The following is a 15803-nucleotide window of genomic DNA, read 5'->3' as shown; positions in this document are numbered from 1 at the left end:
TTTATTCTTTTGATCTTTTCTTCCTGCATTGATTTTTAAAGGGATTAAAATAATCTGTAGGCATCAAGAAATCTATGAGAGATTTAGGGACTGTCATTCTTGGATTGGATAGCCAATTACATATAATTTAGAACTAATTTCCTCTAACAACCTAACAAAATGCTATTGTGGAATTCACATAAGCACTGCTGAGTTTGTGTGTGTATGTCTGTTTCTCATTACAGTTGTAGCACAAAGTTAAACACACCCAGGCATTTGCTAAAAATAGAAGGGAAAACGAAAAAGCAGAAACATTGAATTTTTTTTTTTTTTTTTTGGCTGGGATTCCAGTTTGGCGAGTGTGTGAACCACAAAACCAGGGTCAGAATGCTTTGCATTCGTTAAACTTTTCATTGTAAAGAATGTCAAATAAGAAATGTAAATTATTGGCATTTCCATTTCTGAACTGTCACCATTACCTACTGATTTCATACAGTGAACCCTGGGCACCATTTGGCAGGAGTTCCCCAACTGATGTCAGTCATTAGGATGATCTGAACAGCAGGAGATACGGGAAGGGATGCTCTACCTAATTTGACTAAGATGAGAATTGTTGGGACAAAATCAGTGTTTTATTTTTGTTCCTCTAAGTTCTGCCCATATCGTTTATTTCCCCAATTTTTTTTTTTTTTACAAAATTGCACCACTTTAATTAAGGCTTTAAGTTTACGTTTGGCCACCTCAAAGTAGTTGTAACAGTAGGTTGGTCAGTTTAAATACTGTGGCTCCCTGTTGGATAGACACACAACCTTTATACCCAAATGTTAATGCATACAAAGCAACAAGGCATTGTTCAATAAAACAGCAATAGTTACTGCAAATGAGGCCTTGTGACACATGATTAAACTTACTTCCAACATTCACATCCACAGTACTTGTCCACCATTTAACATCTCAACCAAAACTTTACATGTGTGAAACAACCACCAACAGGCAAAAATACTGAACCTGTATCTTTGGTATTGCAAATACACTTATGCATGAGCAAGCAAGGGATTTACAGTGAGAATCTACAGCTGCAGAAGCCGGAAAATGATTTACAAAAATTGTTAAATCATTAAAAAATGGTTTGAAAATATACACTTCTTGTTGTAGACCCCCACTGTACACACAACTATAAATATTGTTCCCTTTGTGAAAAAAAAAGGAAACATACACAATAAGGAAATTTCAAAAGTCTGAACATTTCCTTCCCAAAAGATATTAAAGGCAACGTCTTTCATCTAGAACATACTGAAAGGACTATCATATTATAAAGACAAGATCACTATCTGCACAGGTTTTTGAAAAATTAAAAAAACTACATAGCTGTGTTAATCAAAGTGGCTATTTTGTGCAATACAATGATAATGACTTTGATTTTAAAAAAATTACAATAAGCTACAAGTATCAAAGAAGCAACGTTATCTGGAGTAGTCTATATAGGAGCTCTTTGGACTTTCCTTTGTTATGCTAAAATAGTGGTGCTTTTAGGATTGACATTATTGTACTCTCCAATACAAAGTATGGGTTGTGTTAAAGTATACAGTACACCATTTTCATACATGTACAACATTGGTGGATGAAGAAATGTCTCGTAGCAGTAATACTGAATGTAGCCTCTGGTTTTACCAGCTGCATACTCTAGGACTATTATATAAGTAAAAATCTCTCTTGTGATACTGGGAAATGATTAGAGTGTGCAAACTGACAGAGTAGCTTTCATCTGCCTCTTATGGGGTACCCCCACAGGAAAGTCCATTTAAGATGTTGGTAGGTTTAACAAAGTTGAAATGCTGACACCGTTGAATTGGGCAACAGTTCTTCAGGCCTGGCTTAGAGCTACAATGTATTTATTATGTTAAATACATTGTATTTAACGATGACTTTTTGTGGGCCTTTCCAGCCCCTGGGGTTTTTCTGTTAATTTGTTGCACTAGGTCTTAAAAGATCTCATTAACATTTATTTTTGATTTTGCATAAGATTCTAAGCACACACAGTTGTTCCACTGTCTTGCTAGATTTTGACCTTGTTCCTTTCCTACAACTTTTTCATCTTCCAAATCATATTTATTACCAACCAGAATCAATGGAACATCATCAGTGTCTTTAACTCAAACAATCTATTCTCTCAGATCTTGTAAATCATTAAATGTGGACTGTGTGGTGATGGAATAAACTAAAGCAAAGCTTTGTCCATTTTTTATGTATAAATCTCTCATTGCTGTTTATTGTTCCGTTCCTGCAGTATCCAAAATTTCAAGCATACAATGCTGTACATCTACTTCAACTTGCTTTCTGTAAGAATCTTTTATCGTAGGATTGTATTTTTCAACAAAAATTCCTTGAACAAACTGTACAGTTAGAGTAGACTTCCCAATGCCTCCTGAGCCAAGATGACTAGCTTGTACTCACTCATGATGCCAACTTGTCAAACTGGGTACCTCTCACGCTGTCACCAGGTTGCCACTGCCAGTGTCACCCCATGCTCCTTCAGGGTCACTGCTCCCAGTGCCCTGGCACTCCTGCTGCTGCTGCTGGGGTTGTTTTACATGCCTGACTTCCCCTCAACTTTTTTGAAGGCTTTAAGTTTATTTTTCCTTACAGCTGAGTAATACTCCATTGTATAAAAACACCACATCTTTTTCATCCATTCCGCAGGTGAGGAGCATTTTGGTTGTTTCCAAGATTTGGCTATCACAAATTGTGCTGCTATAAACATAGGAGCACATGTATCACTATGATATGATGTTTTAAGTTCTTTTGGGAAAATTCCCACAAGGGGGATAGCTTGATTGAATGGGATTTCCAGTCCTAGTTTTTTAAGGAATCTCCACACTGATTTCCATAATGGTTGCACCAGTCTACATTCCCACCAGCAGCCCCTCCAACATTTGTTGTTTGTTGATTTCTTTTTGATAGTCATTCTTTCTGGGGTGAGATGTTATCTCAGTGTTGCTTTAATTTGCATTTCATGAATGGCTAGTGATGTAGAACATTTTTTCATGTATTTATTTTCTTCTTGTATTTCTTCCTCTGAGAAGTGTGTTTTCATCTCGGATGCCCATTTTTGGATTGGGTCTTTAAATTTGGGGGTCCTAATGGTTTTTAGTTCTTTATAAATTCTAGATAGAAGACCTTTGTCTGAGTGCTTATTAGTTAAGATTTTTTTCCACATTTGTGGGTTGACTTTTTACTCTGTTGGTAATTTCTTTTGACATGCAAAAAATTTTCAATAAGAAGAGGTCCCAGTTGTTAATTCTTTCAAGTATTTCCTGTGCAGTTTGATTTTTGTTCATAAACTGTTTGCCTACCCCTAAGTCTTCAAGATTTCTTCCTACTTTCTCTTCCAGGAGATTTAGTATTTCTGTTTTAATGTTAAGATTTTTAATCTTTAGTTTAATGCATGGTGATAGACCTGCGTCAAGTTTTAGTTTTTGGCATGTAGAGAGCCAGTTTTTCCAGCACCATTTGTTAAAGAAGCTTTCTTCCAGGAAGAATGTTTGGCCCCTTAGTCGAAGATAAGGTGGCTGAGTGTGTTTGTAGTTGCTTCTGCATCTTTTAATCTATTCTATTGATCCTCAGGGTCTATTTTCTGCCAATATTATGCTGATTTTATCACAGTAGCTTTGTAGTATAATTTCAAGTGAGGAACTGTAATGCCTCCTGCCTTGTCTTTGTTGCCCAGGATTGCCTTTGCTTTTCAAGGTCTTTTCTGGTTCCAAATAAATTTTAGGAATGATTTCTCTAGGTCTGGGAGTTAAGATCCTCATCTCGGTCCAAGAAGCCAATATTTGTGATCCCAAAGTTACATTATTGGAATCCCAACAAGTTGATTCCAATCTACCACTTTCAATGCAACCCACAGTAAAAATAAAGACACTAAATTATATTTTCAATCACTGGGGAGTCAAGGAGCTCTAAGTCCAGCCACGAAGATGGCTTTCTGGAACCAAGAGAGTGACCCAGGGCTTCAACCAAGTTTATTCAGTGGAGGAGTGGCTTGAGGAGGATTGACTAAGAATTGTGGGAAGTAGGTGACTACTATGAGCTAAGCTAAGTAGGTGACCTAATTTTACCTCCGTGATATGCAGAGAGAATATGCAGAGTAATCTGCATTATATAGTATTTAATGTTTTGGTAAGTGTGGTGCTTCAGCTTTGATGCAGTCTTTCAAGCCCCAGGAAGTCATAGCCTCTGTTTCGAGACTTGTTCCCAGCTGGCAGCCCAGAGCTTTAGCTCTACCATCCAGTCTCAACCTGGCTCACATCCAAGAGCAGCAGGTTTACCAAGGAAACACATATGCCATCTTCAAAGACTATCACCAGCACCTCAGCTAGACCAATACACATTGCTTAAGGCCAATTGAAGGATAAACAGAAGTCCTAGCCAGCTCTGTACATAACAATACAAGGAAATAAGGTCAGGCTCAGTCAAAATGGAGACAGTTGCTCTTCTTTCAAGGAGAGCTGCTCAGGTGGTCCTCAACAATGTTGGTGGGAGTTTGATAAGGATTGCATTAAATCTGTACAGCAATTTTGGGAGTATGGCCATCTTCACAATGTTGGTTCTTCCTATCCAGGAGCAGGGAATATCTTTCCATTTTCGGAAATCCTCTACAATCTCCTTTTTCAGAGTACTGTAATGTTCATTGAATAGATCTTTTACTTTAGTTCCATGATGCTATTGTTTCTCTAATTTCTCTCTCAGTGTGTTTGTTATCTGTGTAGAGGAATGCTATTGACTTTTGCATATTGACTTTGCATCCTGTTATGCTACTGAATTTGTGTATTAATTGTAGTAGCTTCTTGGTGGAATTTTTTGGGTCTTTCCAAAAAATTTATCTGCAAATAATGATAGTTTAACTTCTTCTTTACCTATTCTTATTCCTTTTATTTCTTTCTCTTGTCTAATGACTCTAGCTAATGATTGCAGAACCATATTGAATAGGAGTGGTGATAGAGGACAGCTTTGTCTTGAACCAGGATGTGAGAGTAAAGATTTCAGTTTTTCCCCACATAGAATTCTGTTAGTTGTTAGATTGTCATAGATGGCTTTTATCAGATTAAGTTAGAGGCCATCTATTCCAATTTTCTGTAGGACTTTAAACATGAATGAGTATTGGACTTTGTCAAAAGCCTTTTCTGCATGAATTGAGATGATTGTGTGGTTTTTGGATTTGGCTCTAATGATATAGTATATTACATTTATAGATTTGCATATATTGAACCATCCTTGCATCCCTGGGATGAATCCTACCTGGTTATGGTGCATTATCTTCTTGATGACTTGCTGTATTCTATTTGCTAGGATATTATTGATGATTTTTGCATCTATGTTCATGAGGGAGATTGGCCTGTAGTTCTCTTTTTCAGTTGCATCTTGCTGTGGTTTTGGTATCAGTATAATACTTGCCTCCAGGAATGATTTTGGGAGGATTATTTACTTTTCAATGTCATTGAAAGAGTTTGAGGAGTATTGGGATTATATCTTCTGTAAATTTCTTATAGAATTCAGCTGTGAATCCATCAGGACCTGGACTTTTCTTTGTTTATAGGGTTTTTTTTTTTAATTACATTTTGAATTTCATCGGCTGTTATTGGGTTTTTTTATAGTTCTTATATCTTCTTGATTCAGTTTTGGTAATTTGTACCTTTCTAGGAATCTGTCCATTCCTTCTGTGTCTTGTATTCTGTGAGAGTAAAGATTCTCAAAGTAGCTATTGATGATCTTCTGAATTTCCACAGGATCTCCGGTAATTTCACTCTTTTCGTTGTTTATTGCTTGAATTTGAGTTTTTTCTTTCCTCTTTTTGATGAAGTTAGCTAGGGGCTTATCAATTTTATTTAACCTTTCAAAGAACCAACTTTTTGTTTCATTAATTCTTTACATTGTTTTCTTTGTCACGATTGCATTAATTTCTGCTTTAATCTTTATAATTTCCTCCTATTGTTGGGCTTTGGTTTTGGTTTGGTCTTCTTTGTCTAGATGTTTGAGCTCTAGCATTAGGGTATTTATTTGTTCCCATTCTGTTTTCCTAATGTGTGAGTTCACAACTATAAATTTCCTTCTAAGAACTGCTTTCATTGCATCCCATAAATTCCAAAACATCGTGCTTACAATTTTTATTGAATTGTAGATATTGCTTAATTCCTTGTTTAATTTCCCCCAATTTTTTTGCATAAAAGTAAGCTTCAAACATGTACAGAGTTTTTTGTTTTGTTTTGTTTTGGTTTGGTTTAGGTTTTTTGATTATTGTGAAAGATCAAAGTTCTGAAGATATTTTGCATTCACCAATAAACGGAAAGTATGATGAGATCTGGCATGTTAAATTGGGATTTTAGCCCTTGTCTTTGGCTTCAGAATCCTAGAGAAGTGTACTGTGGCCTTGTGCCTCAGGCAAGCGACAGGTCACTTGCAGCACTTTTCTTATTTAACCTTCTCACAGTCTTGTTCTTCTCAACACAATCAGCTTCTCAACACAATCAATCACATTTCTCTTCCTGAGGAATGTGAATCATTTGCTGTCCTCAATATAATTTAACCCTCTTTAGTATTAGCCGAATTTCCAAATTGTGTTTTTGTTATTTTTTAATTTTGGGGTTGAGGGGGAGTGTTTTTTAACCTATACATTTGTAAAGGAAAAGAACATCTCTTTAGTTTTAGAAGTAGAGTTAGTATATTTAAGCCAAATACCAAATGGCATTTACTTGACTGTAATAAGAAAAGAGAAATAATAAGTTTAAAGAAATATATTTCTTTGAACATTCTTACTGTATTTTTCACTGCTTTATACTGTGCATGAAAGTATCCAGTAAACATTAAATTGAACTTGTGTTTATAATGGAAGCATTAAAATATCCCTAAATAATAAATTCTGTGGTCTGACAGTTGACCAATAGCATACAGTTCACATTTGTTTCCTAAAAATATCTACCCCCTTCTGCCCTTCTGTTGATGACTGTGTTTCTTATCAGTGTAATCTCATTTGTTTAAACTTACTGTATTTTATATGTAATATTTATAATATATCTCCATATAATGTTTATATTATATATAATATTATTTATAGATAAGGTATGTGCACACAAACTCAGTCCAGATAGTCTAGGATTGTCTCCAGTTTAAACAAATCATTGCAAGACTTTGTGTCTAATTTTGAGTTAAAAAATATGACCACTATAAAATAGATACCGAGATGGTAGATGATACCAGTTCCATTTATTAGACAAAAGCAGCTAATCCCTTTCCTCTATGGCATCACATGAGATTATGAAAAATATAATCTAGAGCCTGGTTACTGAAAGGGAAGGCTTAAAACCAGCAGCATCTTCTGAGAGCTTTATTAGAACGGGAGAATCTTAAAACCTCATTCATGACCTACTGTGTCAAAATCTGCATTTTCATTCATTCCACAGATGATTGATGGCCATATAAAACAACAAATAGAGCTATTATGCAAGAATTCATATTGAAAAGAAATTTTTTATTAAGTTTGTTGATACATTTTAGGTATGCATAATGTTCACATTCATTATAGGCAGCCTGCACCTGTACCTGATATAACTTGATTCTTTATTTTCCTCATTCCTCTGCCCTCCCTTCAGCTCTTCTTCCCCTCATTTACAAAAGCCTTGTTTCCATTTTTTCTAATGTTTTTCTTTTCCTTTCCTTCCCTTCCCCCTTCCTCCTGCCTATCTCCCTTTCCCTTTTTCTTTCTTTCTTTTTTTTTTTTTTCATTTATGTATTTGGTACACAGTTTCACTACACAGCTTGGACTCATAGATCCTCCTGTTTTCAGCTTCTCCAATGCTGGGATTACAGGCGTGTGCCACCATAGTGTGCAGACGCTTTCTCTGACTCAGTGTGCCCTGAGAGTAGCGTGGCATGCGGGACCAGGGATTGAACCCCGGTCCCTGTGCTTACCAAAGCAGGGACTTAGTTTACTGAGCTATCTCACCAGCTCCCTTTCCCATTTAAACATTACTGTGAGACCATAGTCTTAAGTGAAATAAATCGAACATACACATATAAATACCACATTGTTTCTCTGGTATGAAAAACTGAAGGCATAAATAAGGGCCAGAATGTACAGTAGATATTATCAAATAGGAAGAAAATGTTCAAAAGAAAAGAGAGTTTATAACAAGATATGCTGAAATATTAATGAAAGTTTAGAATTAAAATTCATAGGACTAAGATTTTTTTAAAAATAGAATTTCTTATGCCAGGAAAATTCTAAATATCTAGAAACTATAAAAAATAGAATATTTACAGATAGCTGTTGATAAACTGTTGTCTTAAATCAATAGTGGAATAGAGAAAATAGGCCTTCATTAGAACACAACGAAGAATATCCTGACATTGAGATTATTAAATACGTAATGGTGTTATCATGAAATATTGTGTTATTCTTTTGAGACCAAGTAGGTGCTTACTTCCTACAATGGGTATGTATGAGTCAACACTTAGGGAAGGCAGTTGCTTTTATGGTCTTTTCAGTCTATCAGTCCATTTACACATCACCTGCCAGTTTAAAGTCTGTGCTCAACCTCATCATTCAGTTTCACTAGACCTCCTGACTAGTCAGGAAATCAGTAACAAATCACTAAGTTAACTCCTTTCTGTTATTTCAGAAAATGAGACAAATACTCTGTATGTAGCTGCATGCAATCCTGTTTCCTTATACTTTATGAATATGAGTGAGAAAAGTGGCTTCTTTGTGGACTTATTTGATATCTTCCCAAGAATGGCCAGTGGAGTTTGGCATCCATTTGTGACAGTGGCACCACTGGGAAGTCCTCTCAAGGGTCAAGTCATTCTCCATGAGGAGCAGGTAATGTACATCAGGCTACTCATGTGCTACAATTATAAGCAGAGTAATTTAACACTGGGCAATAATGATTTTCAGCCTATAATTAAAAATACATGGTTTTGTGAAGACAGAAGAGAGGGTCTGGGGGCAGGTCAGGAGTTGTATTTTATCAGGTCCAGAATGGTAAGCTATTGTCTTCCTCTCTGTAGTAACCTCAAAACAACGCATAAGTCTGTAAACCAGTTAGTTACAGTCTCTCATTCTCAACACTATTGATAGTTGGAGTCAGGTAATACTTTAAAAAAAACCAAAACTTTATTTATTTATTTATTTGGTACAGGGTCTCATTATGCAGTTCAGACTTACAGTGATCTTCCTCTCTCAGCCTCCCCAGCACTGGGATTATAGGCATGCTCCACCACTCCTGGTTTTGGTGGCTGACACAGCACATGGTTCCGGGATCGACCACAGGTCCTTGTGCTTGCCAGGCAGGTTCTTAGACAGCTGACCTGTCTCCCTAGCCCTAGGACCAGATGATACTTTGTTGTGAAGTTTGCATTCTCTTTGCAAAAAGACATTTTTAAAAAAGGTAAACCAACAAGTAATGTCAATTTCAAAGTATGTCAGTTTCACTCAGTGATAAGTGCTGTATAGAAAGAAGATGGAGCTAGGGATGTGGCTCAGTGGTAGGCCAATTACCAACCATACACAAGCTCTGGGTTCCATCCACAGTTCTTTTCTTCTTCAGAAAGAGAAAGAAAAAAAGAAACAGAACAAGTATATGAGGGGGGAATACACTGAAGGAAATACAAGGAGTTCCTTCTGTATCTAGTGATATTCAAGTTGTATCCATATCTTCTATAGATTGGTGCACAAAGATTACATTGATGAAAAGTACATTTGTCCAGAGTCAGGCAGAGCATAGTTCTAAACAGATAATTATCGACCTAGAGGCAGGCTATGTTTTAATTAGTGAAAAATCTAAAGGTCTAATTAATCTGTATTACACTAAGAGAAAGGAGTCTAATGTTTCCTTAAACCTATTATCTGCCTAATATCTACAAAGTATTAAACTAGTCATATTATTCATTCGACAAATATATCTCTTCTGCCTAATTTGGGGTTACCACAGTGAACAAAACAATAAAAGTTTATATTCTCTAAAGCTTACAATCTGTTGTGAGAAGATGGACAATAAGCAAAATAAAAATTGTATCTTAGATTAGAAGGTCAGAAGCAAGAAAGAGTAAGATTACAGTTTAAAATAAGGTGCGCAAGAAGGACCTAATTGAATAGGTGATATTTAAAAGACACTTGCCCAAAGAAGAAAATTCCTGGAAAAGGGAATCTAAGTTCAAAAGCCCAGAGGCTGGAACATGCCTGTTTATCTTTGAAGAAATGTGGTGAGGAAATAAATCACTTTAACTTTAACTTTAGTCCTTGACTAAGCAGTTATCATAAATCATAAGGTAGGTTTTTTCTGGTTTTGTTTACACAGGTTTTTTTTTTTTTTTTTTTTTTTTACTTTTGCTGTGTATTAACTAGAAGAAGAGCTCATCCATATTGAGATATTTTGCTTATAAGTTTCTGTCCAGCAAACTGGAATAAGGGTTTTACTTTATATGTCCCTGTCTTGAAACCTACAGACAGAAGAAGTCATTGTAAAAAGCAGTTGATGTCCTGATGATTTTTAATGCAATAAGCTAGTCAAATTTGATCAAAAATTGAAATTTGGAGGATTTATTCAAGCAATCCTGACATTTGAGCTATCAACTGTCAAATTTGCATATGCAAGTTCTGTAAAAGTGCCTGAGTTTTAGTTTCTTGGGGAGCATTTTATTGTCCCCGAAGAGTCAATGATTTAGCAACATTGCTGGTTACTGTTGTGTTCAATTATAATGACTTTCATCAAAGAAAATATGTTTTTCATTGTAAAGCTATGCTTGACTTCCACGGCCAGCACCTTACCTCCAGCACTCCCACATGCTGACTTCTTTATCCCTTTGTCTATACTTTCAAGTTTTTCAAAAACCTTTTTGACCCCCAGTTTCTAGACATGCATGGGATCTGGACACTGCCACACAACCTATTCTCCAAACTGCTCCATCTTTCCCCAGAGAAGCTATCTCAAGTCCATTTCATAAGATGGTTCTGTTAGGATATCGGCCCTATTAATTCCATATAATAGCACACTTCTCTAAAATATAACAACTGATGAATAATTCTAGCAGAATAATAGCAGAGCAGTCTGCCATCTATTCTTTTTTCCTCATAAATCACTAACTTAAAATGAAGATGAAATATTATAGAGTACCTCCATGCATCCACCTATCCCTTCCTCTTAAAATAAAGCTTTGCTACTGATGCATCCCCCTTGTTAGTTTAACAGTGTCCAAAACTTCTTTGCTAAAATAAAGTCTGAAGTGAGGAAAGGAAAACTTTGCCTTGTCTAAAAATAAAGAGCTCCCTTCCCCCAGCCCACATGAGATTATTTATTACATCTGCACGAAGTTTAGAATTTCAGACTTGGGGACATGGAGGTCATCCAGGGGTTACTTTTCTCCCAGTCAAATATAAACATAATAAAATTGCTCGCTTGCGTCTCCGCCCTGCCCCCTTAAGGGAGCGCCGAAGCCACAGTTACATGTACTCACGTGTGACGCTGAGTTCTATTTTTAAACTCAGACAGAATATATCATTAGTCATTTACAGAAGGAAACCATTAACATCTAAGAGGATGGAGCCACAGAACTTCATGAGGCCAACTGCTTATAAAACTAATTCTAAATACCACAATAGCTGTATATAATGTTTTCTATCACTTGGACTTTTTTTTTTATTTTTCAGTTTACACTGGCCAAATTATGAGTATATAAAATTTCTACTCAAAAAAGGAAGACAAATGGAAAATTGTACCAATTTTCCTACTTAATTGTAGCTGTTTAATCATCTGCTTATTCTTTGGCTTAATTTTTTGGGGGAAGAAAACATTATTTTAAGACTTAATTTTAATTAAATCTTGTCAGGTTGCTCGAGTGCTAAGAATTTAAGTTAATGTTTTACCTATTTATCATCCAAGAAAGATTTTCTCCATTAAAAATACTTTTGAGGACTAGGGAGATAGCTCAGGGGTCTAAGCACCTGCTTGGCAAGTGCAAGGGCCAGGGTTTAATCCCTAGTAGCACACACTATGCTGGGCCTGTGCTGAGCTGAGCCAGCCACTGAAACCTTGTGGCACAGCCTGCAAAATCCCACCTCTGAAGAGGCTGAGACAGGAGGATCACTACAAGTCTGAGCTGCATAGTGAGATTGTTACCAAGTAAACAAATAAATAAGTAAAAGATTTTTTAAAAAATGTTTTACAAAGATTTAATCTAGAATGGAGACTTTGTCAATTTTTAATTTATACTTACTCTTAAGAAAAACTCTAAGACTATCTGTACCATTTACAAAACTTTCAAGTGCTGGTGAGTAACACTTCTTATACCATAGGTTAACTTTTAAAGAAATAATTCTACACACATTATTAGTGGAGAATTATATTTTACACAGAATGATGCATTTTAAGGGTGACATTTGTGGAGAAATTAAAAGTTTTGTCGATATGCTTGGTAAAGTTATTTAATACAGCCAAGATTCAGACTGTATAGTGGACATTAGCTAAGCAGTGTCTGTTAATACTGTTTTAACTCTTAAGCACTTCAGTAAAATTATCTTGTTACCATGAAATCACACTGCAAATTAATTGTCACATTTGTAGCTGGATCATTTTTATTTTTTTATATTTCTTTTTCCTTTTCTGACTAGATTACCTAACAGAGGACAAAGGCTGTGATTAATTTATGATTGTATTCTCTGTGCTTTATATATAAGCTGTCAATTGATATTATGGAAGAACTGAGCAAACATTTCATATTTCATTAGTTTCTATGTTCTGCAAAGTGCATCTTAATTCATTGGGTGTTTTGTGACTTTATTTTTCCTCAAAGAAAGTAGTTCTTCAAACAAAAAAATTGTAGTAACAATTAGGATAACTGGAGGAATTCAAATTAAAACAAAAAAGGGGAACTGCATAACAATGAAGCCTGACTAACAAGTTTCAGGTGTCTTTTTTTTTTTTTGCAAAACTATTAGTTTAATATTTAAATATCTTTATATGTTAACTAAGCCAGTTTTTACATCCCTTTAAAGTATTTAATTATTTCTCGATTTTAAATTCTTATTTCATGTGTTTAAGCTTCTGTATTTCAATGTTTAAGATTCCTTTTCTCCAAAATTGCTCCTAATCACTAAGAGATTTTTGTTATTACTTCATTACATAGCTGTAATTAACAATGCCAAAGAAAGGTCTTTATCTGTAAATTGTTACAGCACCAGTAATTAAAATAAGCTTAGTGACTTTCAAGGTGATAAACACTCTTTATTAGCTATATTCTTTAGGGTTCTTCATGTTTTGTGTTAACCCATCTTTGTATTATGCACCTATTTGCTGACTTGAACCTGAATTTTTGAAAAGAAAAAATGAGGCTTAACTATATATAGCTTTCAACAGAGTATTCTTTAAATCAAATTTGGTAAAAGAAAATGAACTTTGGGGTTGGGATGTAGCTCACTAGCAGACCACTTGCTTAGCATGCACAGAGGTCAGGGTTCAATCCCTAGAACATAAATAAAGGCAAATGCTACAATATAACAAGCAAACACACAACTTGGCTAGATTTTATTTAGAAGAAAATGATTTTGATTTTAAGATAAAATATTGAAAGAGAAAGTTACATAATTATATAATTAGAAATATTTTCATAAAACACAAAAACGTTAAATTCCACTGAAAAAAAAATCACTGAATATTTTCATGAAATGTCTCTTCCCTCTGCTTTATCACTGTAAGTTTCCCTCAAAGGTCGCCAACGTGCTACCACTTCTTAAGAACAATCAAATCTTGAGCTTCACACTGCTTCTTTTATTTTCAGAGTAATGTCATCCTCTTATTAGACACCTTTGGGCAGACCATTCGCCGTCTCATCGTCCCCTCAGAAGAAGAGGTACCCAAGAGATCATCCTGGTGGAGCAAGGAGGAAGGTGTAAGGAAAGCCAGAGTTTCACAGCAAATTGCCAAGGACTTTCAGAGCTTCCTAACCCTAAAAATGCATGTCTGCTCACCCCTTTCATGGCTTCTTTTTTGCCCCACAGTGGCGCACAAGAATGTTCTCCCAATATGTATTTATAAATTTTAACATAACACAACTATATAGAGATACCAGTTGCATCTTTTGGTATTCACCATACTAACATGAAAATTATCACTATTGAACTTTATGAGTTATTTGAGTGTGATATTCAGAAAAATTCTATCCATTCTCCAATTATGTAGTTATAGTTTTAATTTATATGGCAAAACCATGAATATGATATCTGGTTGTCCCTACTTATAAACCTTTCAGTTTAATAGCTAAATTAAACTAATACATGAACAGTGAAGTCCAACTCAGTGGAGTTTATTCTGCCTTTTGGATATAAAGTAAAGTTTATCCAGTGTTCTGCAAGACAGAATACTTAGCTCTTAAAAGCCTATAAAAATAGATTATTGTCATAAATTAATCCAGAACAAATATTTTCTACATGCTTTTGTTATAATGTAAACTCTATAGTTAATCACCAGGTGGCACTTTACTTCTCAGCAGTATTTGACATTATTGTTATTATTATTATTATTATTATTATTATATTTTATTGCATAGTTTATAGTGAGTTTTATAATGTGGTTTAATCCAAGTTGCCATAATTGTTTTGGGAGTGGGCAAACAGCTTCTGTGAGAGTTACATCTGCTACACATTGAACATTTTCTATTTAAGGGGAAACAGCTATGGAGCTGTGGCTGTATCTGACACATTTAATGTGGGTATTTTGTTTTATTTTGTCTTTAGGAAACTTATAAAATGTGTAAAGAGTTTTCCCATAAAAACTGGGTAGTATTCTACAAAGAAAAAGGGTGAGTTTTTCATCGTAAAACATTTAAACTAAGATCTTTATTTTCTTCTCTTTCCTGTTTCAGTTATACTTGTTTGTTATGAAATTAATATAAACAAATTATAAATATTTTAGTATAAAACTAAGTCTTCCCACACTGTAGAACACTGGGAAACAGGCAAGTGCTCATAATTCTGTAACACAGCCTCTACTAACATGGCAACTGTCACTTTATTTCTTCTTGTACACACGCTGACATAGTTTAGAATTTTATATATAACTGTTTTCTCAATTAACCTTTTTCTATGTTATTACTTAGTCTTGAAAACATTCCTTTTAGGTTATATAACATCACATGAAAAGACTGTGTCATGGTTACTCAACCATTATCATTTCCTTTCAGATGTAATTTTCTTCTTTTTCAGGAATAGCTTGACTGTCCTAGATGTTTTAGAAGGGCAGACTCACACCATCGCACTTCCTATCAGCCTCAAGACGATTTTCCTTGTAGCAGAGGACAAGTGGCTGCTGATGGAGAGCCAAACAAATCAGTAGGTGAATCTGTGTGAATACATCTCCTGGAGTGTGCCATAAGCTCAGTCTTGTTTGTCCCTCGTTCAAAGCTGTCTCTGTGCAATCCTCCTTCTGTCTTCCCTAATAATTTCTGTGTTTGACAGCATAGCTGAAGGTAAGTATTACAAAAGGAAAGAAAGAAGAGAAAATTAAAACAGTTACATCTCCTCTTTCAGAGTATGGCACTAAAATTAGCAGTACCAAATGACTTTTACATAAAATCAGTGTTTATTTGAGATTTTTTTTTCTGTTAGCACAGTCAGAACTCACTGTGATACTGCTAAATTGGAGATCCTTCAAAGTAGATTTGCAGTTTAAGTTGTACTACAGAGAGGCCATTCTCTATGGTAGAGCTTTGTTTTTTCCTAACTTACAGAATCTACACCTTCGAAGTTACTTGCTTTCATCTAGTATGTTCTCATTCTG

At 35.2% G+C, this 15803-nt stretch overlaps 1 protein-coding gene across 1 annotated transcript in view; it reads left to right on the top strand.

Annotated features, from left to right (window-relative positions):
• The window catches only part of Vwa8 (von Willebrand factor A domain containing 8), a 441297-nt gene that overhangs the window by 256792 nt on the left and 168702 nt on the right, over positions 1–15803 (top strand). The window contains exons 29-32 of the mRNA XM_023700137.1: positions 8655–8854; positions 13807–13917; positions 14762–14826; positions 15230–15355. Coding sequence (XP_023555905.1) covers positions 8655–8854; positions 13807–13917; positions 14762–14826; positions 15230–15355 — 502 coding nt within the window. The remainder of the gene's footprint in view (positions 1–8654; positions 8855–13806; positions 13918–14761; positions 14827–15229; positions 15356–15803) is intronic.

This window comes from Octodon degus, unplaced genomic scaffold (genome assembly GCF_000260255.1).
Source record: "Octodon degus isolate 3935 unplaced genomic scaffold, OctDeg1.0 scaffold00122, whole genome shotgun sequence".
Lineage (NCBI taxonomy): Eukaryota > Metazoa > Chordata > Mammalia > Rodentia > Octodontidae > Octodon > Octodon degus.
The sequence above is the reverse complement of the archived record's forward strand: the minus strand, read 5'-3'. Positions and strand labels throughout refer to the sequence as shown.